General features: G+C 40.6%; 1 protein-coding gene across 1 annotated transcript in view; it reads left to right on the forward strand.

The window, feature by feature from the left end:
- Positions 1-15,430, forward strand: part of ntrk3b (neurotrophic tyrosine kinase, receptor, type 3b) — a 257,195-nt gene that overhangs the window by 139,507 nt on the left and 102,258 nt on the right. Inside the window, exons 10-11 of the mRNA XM_034679541.1 lie at positions 553-608; positions 2,721-2,823. Coding sequence (XP_034535432.1) covers positions 553-608; positions 2,721-2,823 — 159 coding nt within the window. The remainder of the gene's footprint in view (positions 1-552; positions 609-2,720; positions 2,824-15,430) is intronic.

The following is a 15,430-nucleotide window of genomic DNA, read 5'->3' on the forward strand; positions in this document are numbered from 1 at the left end:
AAAACAGCTGTTTGAGTCTGTGTCTTTTTCTATGTACAAGCTTGAGCATGCATCTGTGTAACTATTCAATTTTTTCTCTCTGTAGCTTTCATCTTAAACTTGAATCTGGCTGAAAGCAAATTCCAGCTTTTTTTATTAACATTGAGACAGGTGACAGGCTCCAGTGTGCATTCAAGGCTGTGCAGGTCTCTAACTTTAGACATAAAAAATGTATTGTTCATCAACATTGTCTAAACCCCCAAGGTTAGGCAAGGTTCCTCCTTCTCACATCAATGCACTTCCTCGAAAGAGGACAAGTTGAGAGATTAAACATTCATTCATTTGTCAGAAAAATAATAAGAGCACTCTTATTGAAGAGTTATTTTAAAAGGAGGAAAATATGAATGAGGAAAGCCTGGAATTATTCCTTTAGCTGAAAGCTATCTCAAAATAATAAGGCTGTTTGACTTTGTGAAGACATCGACTGTAAATAAGTGTGGAAGTAAACCACGGCCGTTAAAGATTTATTCTCATTACAGCTGCTGATGCCTACTTTGTGTTTTTGTGTTACAGGTCCTTCGACGCCGTCAAATGAAGATGTAGGCCGACCAGATGAAGACACATTTGGGGTGAGTTTTCTCCTTAATGATGTTGATGAAACAGCTGCTAAAGATGTTGCCTGTGGACTCGACACAGAGCTGCTGTGTGCAGTAACACAAATCTAAAGTGGGTCTTATCTGTCAGAGGACCCTTGTAGCACTTTGCACTGTGTGTTAATTTATAGTGCTGATGCACAAAGACAACGATACAACAAACACGTTACAGTCATTGTTCAAAATTGTATGTTTGGACACTAATGATGTGGACCATGGTAGAACTTTCAAACCGTGAGTGCTGCTGTTTCAAGATGTTATGTAACACGAGATTCTGTGTGCTTTAAACACTTGTGAGGTGTTCCACTGTAGCTCTGCTCAGAGAACAAGCTGCTAACATTTTGAGTGGGAGGTTTCGAATTGCAGACATTTTAAGTTGCAGGAAAAGTATATTGTTGTAGGATAAGATTCATTCTTGGGGTATGATCTAACAACATTGTTTGGTTTTGCAGGAAGAGTCAGAGGTTTGGTGAATGTAGTTTGAAAATTGGGTTTTGTGCTTATAGTGTTGAGAAAAGCGTGGTGGATGTCAAGAAATGTGTTTTAGCAATTGAGAAATACTGTAAACACACCGCAAGGAGTTTCTGATTTTGAAATAGTCTCACTCTCATACTGAGGCCTCTTCATCACCTACATAAAATAAGATTATCAGGGACGATATTGGTTATTTCTTTATGCTGAATTTACAGTAGGTGCCTGTGTTTGGGTCAGATTTCTCAAGAAAAAAGCTGATTTAAATTCTGCACTCACCCAGAAATTTCTCAGAGTAGAAATTTGCTTGTAAAGTTTGACAGTGAGAAGAACCATTATTTTCTTTGGATATCTTCTTTTGACGTAATGTTTTGTCCTCATGCTTGAAACTGGAAAAAAACAAAAAACTGTGGAAGTATTGTTTTTAGATAAATATGGTTTACAGATCAATACATCACCTCATCACCCTGTATCATGCAAAACAGCTGTCTTGTGGAATTAAAAAGACTATCTGTATTCTTCAATTTGCTTACACAACAAATGCACACTGTAAGAGCAGTGCCTTTACACCAGTGGGTGATGGTGCTCATGGGAAATGCAGTCTCTTCAAGAAAAACACTACTCATTGCGTCCACAGGTTTCCCCAGAATCAGGACAACATGAAAAGTCATTGAGTGCCTTTAATTTAAAGTCATTTTCTTATTAACATCAATCTAATCTGAGTTCCGTTCCCCCTGTTGGCCATTAGGCAAAAAGGCATTCCTGCATTGCCTCCAAAGACATCTATTTATTGGATTATTTAACACGGCATGAAAGATGAGAAAATTAAATCTTCAAGGTGATGATAACAAAAAGCAAACAGTGCTAGATTCTTTATGCCATCAATTGAAGTGCCTTGTATTTCAGAACTTCCATCCATCCATCCATTATCTTCACTGCTTATCCCATTAGGGGTCACGGGGGGCTGGAGTCTATCCCAGCTGGCTTCGGGCGGAGGGCAGGGTACACCCTGGACAGGTCGCCAACCCATCACAGGGCTAACACAGAGAAACAGACAACCATTCACGCACATACTCACACCTACGGGCAATTTAGAGTGATCAATCAACCTGGTGAGCATGTTTTTGGACTGTGGGAGGAAGCCGGAGTACCCGGAGAGAACCCACGCATGCACAGGGAGAACATGCAAATTCCACACAGAAAGGCACCTGCCCAGCCGGGGATTCAAACCAGGAACCTTCTAGCTGTGAGGCACCAGTGCTATCCACTGCACCACCGTGCAGCCCCGTTTCAGAACTTGACTTATATAATCAGAAATGATTTGTTGCTATGGTGATGATCATCCATGTTGTAACTTTTAAGAATCAGCGTCATGTTTCCCCCAAACTAAGCTGGTAGTGTAAATCTGTCTGCATTTAAGGATCATAAAAAGATGAGTTTTCTGTCAACTGGAACACATCACAGCCAAGGCAGCAGCTGTAATCTATGAGAAAGGTTTCCCCACAATCTAGCAGATTAAACACTGATTTGCTGTATTTGAGGTGATCAGAAATCTGGAAAGGATTACGATGTGAACACTTTCCTTCTTAGTCTGACAGAACTCTTTCTTCCTCTCAGGTTTCCATCGCCGTGGGTTTGGCCGGCTTCGCTTGCGTCCTTCTCCTCGTCCTATTTGTTCTCATCAACAAATACGGCCGGCGCTCCAAATTCGGTATGAAAGGTAAGTCTCCACAGATAGTCAGACGAGCAGACAAGGCGGGCAGTTAGATAGCTTTGTTTTTTTTGTCGCCTTTCTGCCAGTTGCATCATTGTGCTATTGAGTCCATTCCCCAAACTAATCTTCTCTTCAAAGACCTTTGTTCACCAGAAAATGTACATTTGCTGCTACTGTAGGAGTTTGAACCCTTTACTGTGCTGCAGTCGTTCCCACAGAGGACTTAATTGGGGAAAAAAATCCCCAGGGTAATGGATGATGAATGATCTGTTGCAGGACACAGAAGTTTTGTGTTGCTGTAGATAAATCCTGCTAAAGGCAATACATTTACAATCACACATACACACAGGCTGCCAGATCAATACTAAAGGGCAGTGTGCATGCAGACGAGGTCTATGCACTGTACATTCACCTCATACATTCACTGTGTCTGCTGCGTAGAGTGATCCTGAATTAATTAGTGGACTCAGTGCTGTCGATCATGCTGAGGAACTCAATAGGATTAATATGGCTTTTGTGCATGCTGAGCTTTCATTTTGTGTCAGCTCCAGGTTTTTGCTTGGCTCTCTCTAGCGTTGGCGTTGTGGAAAAGGCGAAAGCATTCGTAGCTCTGATCTAGAAACAGAGAGCAGGGCAGATAGAGGGGAGGACGGTATAGATGCTCAGGGGTCCCGTGGTTCAGGATCAAGTATTTGCCCACCAAAATGCAGCTCTTATCAGTTGGCAGGCCCTTGTGGTTTGATGTGGGTGAGCTTTTGTATCCAAAACACACATCCCTGTTTGCGTTTAGGTTGAGGTGTGGATTCAAGCTTACTGTCTTATTCCATGTACACGTGTCTGTTTGTTTCTATTTAGTCTGCTTGTTTCTGCCAATTTCTAGCATATGTCCAATGTTTTCATTCAAATATATATTGCAATAGCAGACACTAAGACACTTTTCACACCAGAAGCACAGCTAGTAGCATTAGCAGCTGCCAACCCTTAATTAGCTACTTTCAGGATTAGAGACTGTTACTTACCTTAGTAAAAAACAAAAACAACATCAAAATAAACCAGTCTGCTGCAATTATTTAGGGGGTGGCAATTATAACATTGACCCACAGCTGGCTGTTGGTTTTATAGTTAATGAAGCTTCACAGGCGTGTCTGTTATGTCATGGCAAGTCTTATGAAGCTAATCTATGCTAACAAAGTGTGTCACACACAAAGACAACAAAGACAGCACACACTGATGAGACAATGAAAGGTTGGGATAAAAGCAACATGTCACAAAGGCAGTGTGACCCTTTATGTTGGTGCGAATTAGATAAGATTTAATGGCTGCCCGGCGGCTTGCTAATGATGCGTCTAGCACATTCTTATTCCCTTTGCTCCAAACCACCTTTAAACACTGGATGATATTGCTTTTTTCACACAACACAGTAGTTTAATATTTATAATGTCCACCCACAATCAGGAAAACAACAGATATTTAGTCTCCCAGGAATCTTTTGTACATCAGTAACTTATTTCTTCCACTTGATATCAAACAAAAGCATGCTTTGTTTCATTTGTCTGTTTTGAGAGCTTTGCATGTTATAATGCTCACAGGCGTATCCCAGCACTCATGTCATCTCTTTGTAAAGGGCGCTTCAGATGGAGTTTCAATAATCTCCATGCAGGAGTGATAAAGAGTGTAATTTATTTCCTTGATGGCGACGTCCAAACTGCTCTCGCACACTGTGGGGAATTTCTTAAAGAACTGCATTGAAAGGACTATCTCACTGTGCACCACATGCTTCGGCTACAACACTCAATGATTCATACAATGTGTTTAGATTGTGGGCTGTGGTCAAGGGCATCTCAGCAATTTCTGTCAAGAGACCAAACAGCATGTTGTAGGTGGCATGAGCGTTGTTGCTCATGACACACACACACACACACACACACACACACACACACACACACACACACACACACACACACACACACACACACACACACACACACACACACACACACACACACACACACACTTTGGTAGCATTTAACTGGTAATACTGGTTGTTTGCTTCATGGAGCATTTTCCTGATCCCCTTTACTCAACATTGTAAGCCTGACCCTCCCCTTTTGCCTTCTTTGTTAGGAAAAGTGTATCTAGAATCATATCCCATGTAAGGGTTATTGCCAGGTCAGCAGCTGTTTTAATAGCCTGTAATGTGTCATCATAGAAAATCGCATCTGATCTCACACATATGACATTACACCATAATCACACACTGAGCTGAGCATGCAGCCTCTCTATCCCAGGCCTGTTCATCAGAATACCACCAGGTCAGCATCTCTTCTAATCCTGATAATTTTTTGTCCTCAAGCACTCTTTATACTTGCTTTTGGTTGATGTTTAGTCTATTAGTTCTATTTTTTATTTTTTACTTATCTCCTACATTGAGGGTAACAAATGCATCTATAAATGACTGATACAGAACAGGAAAGGGAAGCATATTTAAGATAAAGCTGTTATCATCCATACATTGTATAAATGTACATGGTTTTACCAGTAAATATGAGTATTTTCCAAGCAGCAACACTCAGTTTTGAAAAATGAAGCCAATGTGGAAGTGCAAAACTGCAGCTCCTTGAATGTCCACTTGAGGCTGCTTCCAAAAAACGATTAATCCCCATTTGGTCCCATGTTAAATGCCTGTTTAACAGCAAAATTACAAATGTTGACACCCTTGCTCAAACAATGGCTCCTTGAATTTAGCTCATTTAATCAGTCATGCATGCTATACAGAGGTTGAATATTTTTGTAACACATCTGTTATGATTTTATCAAGGCAGAGAGTTGTTCATAATTCTGCATAAATAATTGATGTATGGGTGGGCGAGCTGCAGCTTTTCGTTAGGAAGTTGATAGTTCAGTTTAAAATCTGAGAAAATCCAAAATAAACATGGAGAAAAAACCCACAGCTGTGGAAACTTAGAAACACACATACAGTATGACTGATTTGTTGGCTGAATATTTGGCTAAAGGCTCTGACTCTAAACACCCAAATACACAGGGTGAATCTAAGATTTAAGAGATGATGTGGGTGAGTTTGTTTTCACATCCCCTCAAATAAAAGAGCTAAGGGTTAGAAACACTGGAAAAAACATACGAACACAAAAAAAAATATTCTCCAATATCAAAAAGTCACATCTCTCTGAAACTATACCACTTTTTAACCTGTTTGAATCCGTCCAGAATCATCCATGAAAATCCTTCAAATGTTCACATGAGCTGGTTTCATCAGCACCGCTAATCTGAATTGCCATTAATCTTTGAACTCCATAAAACACAGCATTCTGTAACTCTTGACAACTCTCAATACCTCTCAGATCCTCCTGGAATGTGACTGATTGTTCACTGTCTTCAGAGTGAATTACGCTCAAATTCCCATTCATGAGTTGCAAACTTAGCCCTTCAGTTCACCTTTCATCAAAATGTGAGCGCGTTCAATAAACCCATTCATTTTAGCATGTTCATGCCCATCACTATGGAAACATTTTCACTTGGGCCATCACAGAAATGCAGTCACGTGTGCAGGATGCGTGTGCAAGACAAAAACTCTCAGCTTTATTGTTATCAATTAAACCTGATTTAGCCATAATGCTCCATGACTTTATACAATGAGTAGTAAACAAGAGACATCAGTGATAATGCTTCTTTTGGTTTGTGGTATGAAACAGTAGACTGCAGGTTCTATACAGTGATTCAGTTCAGTGTCAATAGAGATGCTACTCACTGTCACTGTGAGTGATTGAAGGTTTGAAACGGTTAAAGAGGGTTGTTGTCAGTGTGTGATCTTTCTGGACCTCACGCTGTTCTGTACAAAGGCCTGATTTGTTCAGTGCGTGTGTGTGTTTATGTGTGCGTGCGCATGTGTATGTGTATTGGTGTGTGTGTTATCCCCTCCCACCCTTGTTCTGGAGAATCAGCTGGAAGGCCTGAAGAAGTCATTACCTTTGGATGGAGCCATAATGGATTTTCGCTCCACTAAATCACTGTGGCTCTTTTGGCTGTTGGAGTTTGATCACCGACCGTTTCTGGGCATCCAATAAAAACTCTGTTTTTCTTTTTTTTCTTTTATGTGGATGGAGTGTGCATGTGATTGTGTTTGTGTGTGTGTGTGTGTGGTTATGTGTGTGTGTGTGTGGTTATGTGTGTGTGTGTGTGTGTGTGTGTGTGTGTGTGTGTGTGTGTGTGTGTGTGTGTGTGTGTGTGTGTGTGTGTGTGTCTGCGCTGCATTCAATTGATTTGCTAGCATTTCAAGGCCCACTGCCAAGTCTGTCCACTGGCTGCCTTGCATTTACAGCTCCAACTGATATACTCCAGCTCTCTTTATGTGCCTGTAATTGTGGTTTTATTTAAGATACTCTGCCTGTCTGCATGTGTGCACGGGAGTGTGCATGTGAAAATGGACCCTCACTGAAAAAAGAAAAAAAAAATGTTGTCCTGATCAATATATCGTCGACCTACCTCCTGGACAAAACATCCTGCAGGCTAAGCAGCCGGTCCATCTCTCACATTGTGATTCTCTCCAGCAGGCTTTGAAGTGTCTTTCACACAGAGTTTTGTCAGCAGGGAATCAATAATGCTTCTTTAGAAACAGACACTCAGCATGTCAGTAATAAGTATTACGCTCCCCTGTTATCTTTTCTTATGTTGTGGGAGAAAATTACTCCACCCCTGCTGCTGTAAGTGTAGCCGATATACAACGAAATGTATATCATTCTGTCACCTCTCTTATCTCACAGGCCAAACGTGTTGTATAAAGACTTATTGGCTGCACCATCTTTTCTCAGCTGGAAAGTGCAATAGATCTGTTTTTTAAAGCTGCAACTGACTGTAGAAATCGAAAACTATATGCAAAGATAACCGTAATGAAATGGATTCTTTAGCTTTTCTGTATTTTGGTTGAAAACAACTTAATGGGATGCACTTACTCGACTTGGTAGAGTATTTCTGATAATGCAATACCAGAACAGCCAGAATACTGAAACTTGACACTATTATTTTTAATTTCAGATTTCCTCTAGCACATTCAATGATTTTTAAATATTGGAGCAACTTATCTGAATCCGAAGTTGGGAAATACAGAAATTCTGAACTAATTCTGTGTGTACCAACAGGGACAATGCTGCATTGTGCTGCATTCTTGGTATTTCTGGGTCTCATCCACAGTGGCTGTTGGCAGCTGCTGTGTGTTTATGTAAGGAGCAGATGATACAGACTCTATTTTTGGACACACTCCATGGCAGAGTTTGAACTGAAAATATACAATCACAAAAAAGACAGAGGTAAAATGACACAAGAAAAGTGACAAATGATGCAGGGGACAATGTTGATTGACATTAAATTCAGGAAGGGGAGACATTTTTGATTAATGATAATTTCAAAGATGTTTTTTTTTAAACAGGACAGACTTGATGTTTCTTGGTATCATTCTGTTTATCTGAAGTTGTTTTTAAAACCTCAAGTTATTTTTGGTTTGATACAGTCAACTTTTCTTCTTTTTAAATGTACATGTTACATTTTCTTTACAGCTCCTTGTTAAAGGTGTAGTACCTGGTGTAGCTTGGTTTAACTTGGCATTTTGGGAAATATACTGCCCAGTTTAAACTTTTCCAATAATCCTGCTAAATGTAAGCCAAACTGCTGCTGTTTAAAATTCAGTGTAGGTGTGAAAACAAGATCTGGTTTCAAAGCAAGTTACCTGGTGGATCTGTCTTTCATCTTGGCCAGGTGCAGTAACTGCCTAGATTCTGTGAGTTGCTGGACCACCTCATAGAGACAAGACATCCAACATCCAACATGGTATGACTTATTAATAAGAGGGCTTTTGAGGAATTTATTGGCAGGCTTTGTTAGCGTTGGAAAGAGTAAGGCCTGCAGTTTCCCCTGTTTCCAATTTTTCTGCAAAGTTTGCAAAACGCTGGCTGTAGCCTCATATTTGCCGAACAAGCACAAGTAGAAATCTGATAACAACTGCTACTAAGCTATTTTATATGTTAATCACTTTTGGAAAAAAGTTAGTTTACACAGGGGAGACTGAGGCACACTGGTGAAAACATTATTCTTGTGAGGTGGGGGCAACATTTGAGTGTGTTGGATAATTTGCTTGAGGTCTGAATACAGCCTTCGGTCCACCTTGTAGGTTAACGTCCCCATGCCTGTGCTGGTTAAGTGGTTAGATGCCACATGCAACCAGACATAGCCTTTGTGAAAGCCTTATCTCCATTTTCTTTATCAAACCACTGCCAGACAGCATTCAAGTCAAGCTGCCATCTGTCATTTGTGCTTGTTTACATCCAGGTAGAAGAGCACTGTAGCATTAAGGCATTAGCCATTAACTGGAGCTACAGTCCTAGCTAGTGACAGATGGCTGCGCTAAAGCCTATACACATTAGGACCATCAGTTCAGGTCTTCAATCAAAATATGAATGTATAGTTAACTGATTAGTAATTCTGAAGATATTAAATCATTCAGTTAACTATACATTCACATCCCTGGTTGGGACATTCCCCAGAGGAACTGCATGTAAAAGCAGCACCTCCATCCAGCAGCTCCATGTATGAATTGAGCAGATAGATGTCTGAATACATTATCTGCTTAAACATAGAGAGAGAGAGAGAGAGAGAGAGAGAGAGAGAGAGAGAGAGAGAGAGAGAGAGAGAGAGAGAGAGAGAGAGAGAGAGAGAGAGAGAGAGAGAGAGAGCTAATGTCAAAGTGATGTTGCTGACTTTTCCTTTTTATTGCTCTTCACTCTTTTGATGATGTTGTGGATTCCCCAGAATAATTCTTGTTTTGATAAAGTACCCAACTTGTATTTCACAATTCACCAAGACAGCCTACACAACTCAAAAGATGATGTCCCAGATGGATAGTTTCCGGCTGTGAGCTGCATGTGTAAGAGAGACAATCTGGTCAATGTTCAGAACCTGGTCTTTAGGACATTGTCTTTGTTAATAAATTGCAACAATTAATTAAAGACTCACAGATGAATGGTGCTCGGAGGACAGTGAGCCTGTTGGGTTCCTCACATGCTGTCTGTAGGTGGAGAGAGAAACTTGGCTCTTGGTTCTTTAACCCTTTCAATACTTTGAGGCGGAAAGTGCTGACCGGTGCAGATGAGTGATTCCCAAATGCTGAGACACCAGTAAGTCAGGGTCAGATGAAGCAGAGTCAGTTAAGAGGTTACCTTCAAGTCAAGGTGAGCAGAAATATTCAATTAAATTCGGTCATCTAGTCATCTAGTCAGAATTGTTGCTCAGTGTTCTCAGGGTTTTTTTTTTTTGAAGCGACCAGCAGAGTTTGATATCAATGATTTTTTAATGTTGGTAAGTCTGGTCTTCTTAGAGTTTTGACTAAATGTACACAGACAGGTTTTGTGTTCTTCGACATACAGAGAGACATGTAGGTAAATCAAAGAAATGTCCACCAACACACTGATACACACTGACACACACACACATACACATACACACACACACACACACACACACACACACACACACACATACAAACCATGCCCCGCGGCTGCCTGCTAGCCTCTGTGATCCAGGCGTGTGTCAGGGCAGCTTACCCTCCTCTCCGCTACATTACCTGAACCAGGCCTGGGGATGATCAGCCCCCCCCCCCCCCCACACACACACACACACACACACACACACACACACACACACTGCAGCATTAACTGCATCACTGCCTCTCTCGGCCTCCAGTGGCTGAAGTGAGCTCTGCTGCCAAAGCAGAGAGACATGTGGATGGACAGACAGACAGATGGACAGACAGAGTGATAAACAGACAGAGACAGACAGACTTACTGTGTGTTTGTTCAAATGTCAGGAACATTGTCAGGAAAAAAATTTCAATTAAATGTGATTCACTGGCATTGCCAAATTAAGGACGGCTGTCAAAGAAACTAAAAGTTCATCCAAGTCCAGTCAACATAAATCATTAATGACGTGGACGCAGAGTTCCAGTCATTTACTTGAGTACAATTTGTGATAATTGTACTCTTCTGGAGTGATTTCATTATATGCCTCCTTTCAGTAACCACATTTTAGATAAGTCTTTTAATTTTTGCTCACCTCCATTTACTTCAGTAAGGGATGACATATAGTGTGCAGGTGATCTTGCTATAGAGAAGACCCTGACACTCACTACATTGTCCTGATATTACTTGGCTGCCAACTAAAGACACAATCAAGAAACTAAGGGCCTGATCTACTAAGATCCCAAATAACGAGCGCTAATTTGCGTGTGCAAATAATAATTTTGCACGTGCTATTTCTGGGCGTGTTGCGGGTGATCTACTATGACTGCGTGCGCAAATGATAACAAATGCAAAAGTGGTGTGGACCGCCCTAATTTAAGAGGATTTTGCGTGTGCTATCGGCTGTCCCCATGGATAGTTTGAGAGAGCAGAGTGGTCTTAAGTGATAAATGAAGTTTGAAGCCATGGAGTTGGAGGTCTTTGTGGAGGAGGGAAATAAACACATCGGTGAACTCCAGCAGAGAAATCTAAGCGTCAGAAACACGATTTGGGAGGCCATCTGTGAAAAGGTGAATATTGTGAGAAAAAGCAATCAGTGTTTTGATGGAGTTTAGAGAGCGATTTGATGAGGCTAAGTCTGCCACTCTTGCTCAAGAAAAGTTATGCGTTACTTGGATGAAGACCGTCGCCTCACTGTCCCAGGGAGCAACTTTCGGGTGAACGTTTTTAATGCCTGATATCATCATCCAGCAACCGTCCCAAAGATTCACCAGCTTAAATGGAACTGTGAACATGTTTAAGGCAATTCACCCCAACACACTGCTGCAAACACGAGATGAGGAGATACGCAGAGCTGCCTGGCGCAGCTCAGTGAGCGCTCATTCTCCAAGTTAAAACTAACTAAAAACCCCTTGATGAGCACGATGGGACAGAATAGACTGAGTGGACATGTCATGTTATCTATTGACAATGACAGATCAAAGAAAATGGACATACAGTGCATCGTGGACAAGTCCGCGGAGCTTAAGGCTCGTCCAAACAGTGGTGAGTAGGTCGAGTACTTCATATTGATTTTTTGTTTGTATGTGAAGATGTGGGCCGCTGTGCCAATTTTACTAAACTTTATAGCTGTTGATACATTGACCTACTGTGCTCTCATTATATGAAAAAGTTAAAGTGGGTGTCAGAATGATGCGGTCGCTATCTGTGGTGCTGAACTGCGTTTTGTGTTGTTTTATTATTATTATTTTTGTGTTCTCTTGGTTTGATTGACTAAAACATTTAGTAATGCTTGTAAGCCCAGCTTTTGCGGGCATGTTGTAAAGCGATGTTATGATGAGCTTTACAGTGACCGCAGCCATGTGTGCGTAATGCATATACCTTTCAAACGTGCTAAATATAGACGCAAATACAGCGAGCGCTATCTGCTTCAGGTTTGATAGATCACATTGCTAAATGATTACATTTGCATCTCCTCCTCCCAGTATTTTGCGCGTTCTGATGATCTACATGTGTTCTGCATATCCATGAATGCAAACACGCTAAATGTTTTGCGAGTGCTATTTTGCTCATTTGAAAGACGCAATCCTCGGTGCTCCCGGTTAGTACGTCAGCTTTGCGTGCGCTATCAAGTTTGCACGTGTTTTTATACACGCAAACCTTTAGTAGATCGGGCCCTGAGTATTGATTTAAAGAGGATTTTATCGATTAAAATGTACTCATAAAAAAAGTCCTTTAGTTTTGACAGTTGGTAGCATTGCCATGGCAGCAGTGTTCTTATCAGCCTACTACCAGGTCAGATTAACATTAAAGCCCATACTGTGGCCCAGTTTGTGCCTGTTTTTCTTCAAACTTGTCTTCAATCTGGTTGACAGGTTCATCTTTTCTCTGCTGCTGACTGGTCAGTCATTAACCACTCAGAGACGTTTGCCATTGTGTTACTGTATCTTACCCAGAAGATGGCACTCAAAGAAGCAAATGAACACTTTAAAGCGTATTGGATACATTGTGAGATGGACCAGCAGTCTAGCAATGCCACTTTTTAACACTTTTCTTTCATGCTAAAAGAAAACAGGGGAATTTACTGTAATACATAAACATTGTGGAGTGCAGTTTGATTGAAAGAACTCCTCAATTTAAGACAAGTGATCAATAGTTGGGGATGGTGTGAGTTGTCACATGGCAGTTTAAATGATTTTCCCCTCTGAGCGACCCCAAAAAACATATTGCATCTTATATACAGCAGCAAGTTAAATGCAAGATTATGTGAATTTTAAATTCAGAGTGATATAAAAAAATATCCTCCATGTTGTGTATTGATGCTATTGGAAACTGCCATTTTTGCCACATAGTCAACAGGAATTGATGATATCATAATCTTAATAAATATGCAGGACACCTTTCTGTGGATTATCTGATATGACATGTGTGATATGCTCTCTCTGGCATCACTCTTGCTATAGGAAATTAGTTACAGTTGTTATGGGGTTTTAGTTAGTCAGTTTAGAAGGTAATTATACAGGCTGAAATGCTACTAATACCTCTGTACGGCATACAAAAACCAATAAGACCATCAATATAAAGAGTAGTCCCCTATAGTTATTGTTAATGCCTGAAAAAGCTGGTGTCACATAGGCTTTGTTTGGATGCGAACTGCCCTATTAAAAGCAGATCTTCAATGGTAGTAAAATACCACTGAAGATCGTGGGTACAGAGCGGTGAGTACAAACTATTTGACAAGGAACATAATATGTATGTGTGAATAGATCCCCATAATGCCAGTTGACACAGCGACAGGAAGGGGCAGAGTTTCAGAAGATATCACCCTGAAACTCAGGGTCAAGAGTTTGTGTTTCCAGCTACCCAAAATGCTGTTTTCGTGTAAAACAACAGCCAAACTGAGACGATAGTTTAATATGTTCTACTGAATACATCTCTGTGTAAACGGCACAGTGGAAAACGACTGTTATATTTTCCTTGTGTTTGAAGGCATTGTTTCCATTTGAAGGAGGGGTTTTTGTGTGTGTGTTAATTCTGTTGACCCCTTTGGACAAGGTCATTTTCTGCCAGAGGGTGCATTTGTTGTGTAAGCAAATGAATAGTGTACAGATCTTCTTTTTGATAATACTTCTCCTTTCCTTGGCTCAGTGATCGATACATTTGACTTTGAAAGTTTAGGGGAGTGACATCTGGTTAAAAATAACATGACTTACGTGTGTACAGAACAAAATCTGCAAAGACAAGAAGTGCCTCTTTGTCAGTGTTGCCCGAAATCAACACAAGCAGAACTTTCCTCAGGAGCTTTAATGCATTCATACCATTGTTTTCGTTCACTGGCCTTCCATAAGGCAAATGTATCAATATTTAACAAAAAAAATGAATCAACAAACCATTTGTGAGACAGTTATGAATATGTGTTTCAATTAATTTTTCTTTTTTGAGCCAATTCATTCTAATAAAAACAAAACATGTTTTTTTTTTTGTTTAAACAATTTGATAGTGTTAATTCTCCTAACATCACAGAGGGCAGAAAAAGGCTAACACATTAACAACTCTGTTAACTGTGTGCAGATGGCGTCTTTTAAAAAGAGGGAACTAAATGTTTGGCGTCCCTCATCCATGACAGGTGTTTTAAGGACGTTTCAGTCCCCTTTGAACTAAATGATGTAAAACAGGTTCATTATTTGAGCTGCTTCATAACTGTTTAATTTTTGGTCAGTTTTACATTTGCTTTCAAAAACATGTTATTTTTCTTTCTTTTCAAAAGGCTGTAATGTAAATAGTTGCCTTTTATGATCAGGTTTCCTTATTCAAACATCAAAGCACATATAGTAAAAGTGCAAGCCAAGTGTTGTACCTCATGAATGAAGGCTCAAAGTTACAGATCACAAAACTCTCCTCTTCTCTGCACAAATGATGTTTACCCTTTGCTGGGTTGCTTCAGCAGCAGCCATCTTAATTGGCTGTAATTCATTCTTCTGTGCGCAGGCGACAGATGGGGACTTCCGAGAAAACAGCAACAGGCGGACTGGGAAGTGTTTCATTTTCTCCCTCTTTTTGAAAAGTGCTTCATGTTATAACTGTTCCCAGAATACTAGGCAGTTTATAGGAAAAAAATGCTCACCTCCCATCATAGCTGTCGTCACATTACGTTGTTTTTTTCTGCCGAAAATTCAAGGCTGATGCTGCAGACCACCGGCGCTTTTAGTGAACTCTAAAAGGATTTGGATGCTGTCTGTAAACTCTCAGCCACAGCATGATCTCACATATCTTCCCTTCGTTCTTTTTGCACCTTGCATGGAAAATGAAAACAAAAAAGGGGTGTTTACTTATTCATTCCACCTAAAAGTTGCATGAGAGCCTTCTCTGTGAGTTTGGCTGCAATGCTGTCTGTCCCTGGATGGATATGGAGTGCAAGGTGGCCTGCAGTGGTTGCCATGGACTCAGTGTTCCTGATACAAATGGGATTTCTATTTTTTTTTTATTGTATTTTAGAGTTTCATACTGTCAGCACTGACTGCTAATAGCAAAGTGCCTTCTTGGAGTGTTTCTGCAGATCTGTCCATGCATTGTAAAGTGAGTCAAAGTGAAAG

The sequence above is a fragment of the Notolabrus celidotus genome, chromosome 3 (assembly GCF_009762535.1).
Source record: "Notolabrus celidotus isolate fNotCel1 chromosome 3, fNotCel1.pri, whole genome shotgun sequence".
NCBI lineage: Eukaryota > Metazoa > Chordata > Actinopteri > Labriformes > Labridae > Notolabrus > Notolabrus celidotus.